Consider the following 5,082-nt stretch of genomic DNA (forward strand, 5'->3'; position numbering starts at 1 on the left):
CATCATTTCTCCTAAAACACTAGTAGGAGCAGTTGGCATTTAATACCACTCTAAAGAATCATTTTCATAACCTCTCCTTAGGGAACTACATTTTAGGAGTAGAAAAAGTTTGAGGAAAATAAAAGCAGAAATGGGTTTGGAGAAGCAAAAATTAGTGAGAAATTGCTCAGTGAATATCAATCACATTCTACTACAGAGTTTGAGTATCACTAGATTTGAGGTCTCCTGCATTGCAGGTAGATTCTTTACCAACTGAGCTATCAGGGAAGCTTAGATTTGAGGCATCCATCTTTATTTATGGTACACTTTAAGAAGCTCATTTGAGACTAGGGAGCTTACTCCAAAGCTACAAGCTTGATATGTTCATATAATAAAAGAATTTCTACCTCACTACCCATACATGATAGCAACTATATAATACATGTCAGCATTCTTTATAAGTTGTGTAAGTCTTACCAAATGCAATAATAACCATCATCACTTGCTCAATAATATATTGATTATGAATAACCACTTAGAAATTATCCAATAAAAACTATGAAACAATATTTCTAGTGCTTATTCCATGTCAAGCACTCTGATAAGTCCTCTGTATACATTCTCTTATTTAATATTTTCAACCACTCACTGGAGGCAAGGAGGATCCTAAATTTACAACTGAGGAAACTGACCTAGACAGGAAATTTGACTTGCACACAGAAATATAGGAAAGTAATATATAGATAATATAAACAAGACCTGAACAGAAGCAGTACTACTATCAAAGATTCAGATATTAACCATAAGAAATTAAACAACCATGACACCACCCTTATGGCAGAAAGTGAAGAGGAACTAAAAAGCCTGTTGAAAGTGAAAGTGGAGAGTGAAAAAGTTGGCTTAAAGCCCAACATTCAGAAAACTAAGATCATGGCATCTGGCCCCATCACTTCATGGCAAATAGATGGGGAAACAGTGGAAACAGCATCAGACTTCATTTTGGGAGGCTCCAAAATCACTGCAGATGGTGATTGCAGCCATGAAATTAAAAGACGCTTACTCCTTAGAAGGAAAGTTACGACCAACCTAGATGGCATATAGAAAAGCAGAGACATTACTTTGCCAACAAAGGTCCCTCTGGTCAAGGCTATGGGTTTTCCAGTGGTCATGTATGGATGTGAGAGTTGGACTGTGAAGAAAGCTGAGCACAGAAGAATTGATGCTTTTGAACTGTGGTGTTGGAGAAGACTCTTGAGAGTCCCTTGGACTGCAAGGAGATCCAACCAGTCCATCCTAAAGGAGATCAGTCCTGGGTGTTCACTGGAGGGACTGATGTTGAAGCCAAAACTCCAATACTTTGGCCACCTCATGCGAAGAATTGACTCACTGGAAAAGACCCTGATGCTGGGAGGGATTGGGGGCAGGAGGAGAAGGGGACGACAGAGGATGAGATGGCTGGATGGCATCACCGACTCAATGGGCATGAGTTTGAGTGAACTCCGGGAGTTGGTGATGGACAGGGAGGCCTGGAGTGCTGTGATTCATGGGGTCACAAATAGTCCAGACACGACTGAGCGACTGAACTGAACTGAACTGAAGAATAAAAAATGACCCAATATATAAATGAGAAAAAGATTTGAACATACACTTCATCAAAGACATATGGCTGGCAAGAAATATGTGAAAATATACTAAACATCACTAATTATTATGGAAGTGCAAACTAAAAATACAATGAAATACCAGTATACACTTTCCCTGGTGGCTCAGCAGTAAAGAATCTGCCCACACTGCAAGAGCCACAGGAGACCCGTGTTCCATCCCTGAGTCGGAGGCATCCCCTGGAGAAAGGCACAGCAACCCACTCCAGTATTCTTGCCTGGAAAATTCCATGGACAGAAGAGCCTGCTGGGCTACAGTCCACAGGGTGGCAAAGAGTCGGACACAACTGAAGCTACTTAGCATGCACGCACCAGTATACACCTACTGCAATACTGGCAACTATTTCCATACTTAAATTTGTAAAAATAACCAGAAAGTCAATTTGTAAACATCCTCTTTGGATGTGGACCTTTATTTACTCTCAGATGAATCAGTGTTGATTTTTGTTTTATCCTATTTCACTGCCTTGTCTCCCCCATCTCTTGGTCCTTGGACAGAAAAAGGTCAGAGAGGGAGGCCAAGTAAGGTTTGACTCAAGTCACAGCATCTACTTTTTCGACAGCATTTTAAACTTAGATGAAATAGTAAATTAGAAACGCCCAAGACCAGAAACCTCGCGTCGACGATGGGGGCAATGTTTATAACTGTTATCAGCCTTTTCCCCACCGCGAATGACGCGCGCCCGTGCCCGCAGCAGCCCTCCGCCTGGAATTCGGTGAGTATGGAAGCGAAGGGGCGTGTGACGCAGTCGCTGTCGCCTAAGGCTGCGTTCTGATTCAGATCTGGTGCCCGGGCGGCGCTTGACTGCGCGCTGAGCCGGCCTGGCCTCAGTTTCCCTACTTCTAAATAGGGGAGGCCATGCTACCCTGTTTCTTGTTCCTGCCCAAGCACATCAGCACATCGTTGGTGTTCCTGCGCAGTGCGCGCCACGGCTTCGCTTTGCTGCCGCGCTGGGTCCCCAGGCTGTCCTCGGATTACCCGCCCGCTGCCCCTATCCGCCTGCTGGCCGCAGCCGCCTCTTCCCGGGGGCCGGCGGATGGCGCCGGCGCCCCCTCCCGGGTGCGCCAGAACTTCCACCCGGACTCCGAGGCCGCCATTAATCGCCAGATCAACCTGGAGCTGTATGCCTCCTACGTGTACTTGTCCATGGCCTATTACTTCTCCCGAGATGACGTGGCCTTGCACAACTTTGCCAGATATTTCCTTCGACTGTCCCGGGAGGAGACCGAGCACGCGGAGAAGCTGATGAGGCTGCAGAACCAGCGGGGAGGACTGATCTGCTTGCAGGACATCAAGAAACCGGACCAGAACGACTGGAAGAGTGGGCTGAATGCAATGGAGTGTGCTCTGCTCTTGGAAAAGAATGTGAACCAGTCGTTGCTGGAATTGCACACTCTGGCTTCAGACAAAGGTGACCCCCATTTGTGCGATTTCCTAGAAACCCACTATCTGAATGAGCAGGTGAAGTCTATCAAAGAACTAGGTGACCACGTGAATAACTTGGTTAAGATGGGGGCCCCCGAGTCTGGTCTGGCAGAGTACCTTTTTGACAAGCATACCCTTGGAAATGAAAACAATCACAACTAACCCAAAGGCTGCCTTCACAAACAAGGTGTGCCAGAACCCAGAGGCAGCTGTTTCCTCCTTTCATTTTATATTCTTCTCTTATAATGTCTCAATAAAGTGATTTGTAGAGAAAATGTATTTAGCTCCATGTTAACAATGGCTGTTTGCCCAGCAACAAGATGATTTTCCCAGCCCAGAATGAGATGGTATAAAAAAGACTGCAAAAAAGCTACTGAAATAGATGCAAACTAAATTTTTACAGTTACCAAATATTATTCCAGACCATGACCCTGCAATAAATATCGATGAATTTCAACTCAACAAATGCCTGTTATTTTCAAGACGTTATGTTAAAGGCTAAAGTGGAAACATGCGTAAGATAAATATGCAAATAACTATAGCAAGATGAAGGATATGTAGTACTGCAAAAATAATCCGAGCAAAGTTCTGTAACAAGTTTTACCCTTTTCTAAAAGTGCAATCTGTTTTTGAAGGATTTTGTGATCAACCAAATTCAAGAAAAGCTAAAAGAGTATAAATGCTGGATTTGGAAAGACACAATGTGTGCTAACACTTTCAGGGCTCTGGTAAATCTTGAAATTAAAAACAAAATCCAAACCAAAAAAATTATTGGTTTATTTTTCATTTAGCTCGGTGTTTCCCAAACAAACCCAATCTCAGCTAGCTTTTCATGGTAGCAATGATAATATAACCATACCTATGTATCTGATAATAGACTATACAGCCTCCCTTTTAACATACCAAAAAGAGTGAATACATTGCAGAAAACACATTCCTGTGGCCTTTAAAGTGAAGCTGAAAGAACATTAGGATGGAAAAGTCAAGAAGGGATCCAGAGTAAAAGAAGCATCAGCTGGGCAGATGTTTTCTTGGGGAGGTGGGAGAAGGGGCGATAAAGTGAGTAGGAGAATACAGTACGTCCCCTACATACGAACCTTTAAGTTTCGAGCGTTCAAAGATGCAAGCATGCATTCACATGTCCAATCATGTTAAGTTAGTTCATGTGTTTGGCGTACTTTGTCACATGTGTGCATCCTCTGCAAGTGGTTGTGCTTTTGTGTACTTTACTGTATAGCACTGTATAGAGTGTCTTCCCTGGTGACTCAGATGGTAAAGAATCTGCCTGCAATACGGGAGACCAGGGTTTGATCCCTGGGTCAGGGAGATTCCCTGGAGAAGGAAATGACAACCCACTCTAGTATTCTTGCCTGGAGAATTTAATGAACAGAGGAGCCTGGCAGGCTACAGTCCATAGGGTCACAAATAGTCGGACTGAGTTACTAGCTCACACGCGCGCGCACACATACACACTACATAGAGTATAGTAGTACAGTATCTTTTTAAGTAGAATTGAATCCAGCAAGAAACCAGAACCTGTGCCAGCAACACCAGGCATGAGTGAAATTGCAGTTTGTCCTCCATCTTCTATTGCAAATGGATCCTTCAACTCTGTTTTCTCCCACCTTGTCTCCATCCTCCAGCCAGTATCTCTTCTTGGCCTTTTTGCTCAATACCAGCCAGCCCCTGTATGCCAGATGTTATACTGCCCTACTGTACTTTTCAAGGTACTAAACTGTAAGATTAGAAACATCGTAGTTTTTGTCTTTTGTGTATTATTTATGTGAAAAGCAGTATAAACCATTACAGTACAGTACTATATGCAATTGTGTTAGTTGGATTACTAGGCTAACCTTGTTGGACTTACTAACAAATTGGGCTTACAAACTTGCCCTTGGAATGGAACTCATTCGTATGTAGGGGACTTAATGTATTTTGGTCAGTAGACCTTTGGCTAAACTAAGAGTGCTGGGTGGTGTTTGGAAAGATGGGCTAGAGCCCAACTACGGAGGTGAG

General features: G+C 43.5%; 1 protein-coding gene across 1 annotated transcript; it reads left to right on the top strand.

Moving 5' to 3' along the window:
- Nucleotides 1–2,420: 2,420 nt before the first annotated feature.
- On the top strand, nucleotides 2,421–3,528 carry FTMT (ferritin mitochondrial). Its single transcript, XM_010846283.1, has one exon. The coding sequence runs from the start codon at nucleotides 2,500–2,502 to the stop codon at nucleotides 3,226–3,228; it is 729 nt and encodes a 242-aa protein (XP_010844585.1). The 5' UTR covers nucleotides 2,421–2,499; the 3' UTR covers nucleotides 3,229–3,528.
- The last annotated feature ends 1,554 nt before the right edge of the window (nucleotides 3,529–5,082 follow it).

The sequence above is a fragment of the Bison bison genome, unplaced genomic scaffold (assembly GCF_000754665.1).
Source record: "Bison bison bison isolate TAMUID 2011002044 unplaced genomic scaffold, Bison_UMD1.0 scf7180017864235, whole genome shotgun sequence".
NCBI classification, from domain to species: Eukaryota; Metazoa; Chordata; class Mammalia; order Artiodactyla; family Bovidae; genus Bison; species Bison bison.

Bases quoted from the DNA above. Each gene is read 5' to 3' on its own strand.
- FTMT (XM_010846283.1), top strand. From the start codon at position 2,500: ATGCTACCCTGTTTCTTGTTCCTGCCCAAGCACATCAGCACATCGTTG.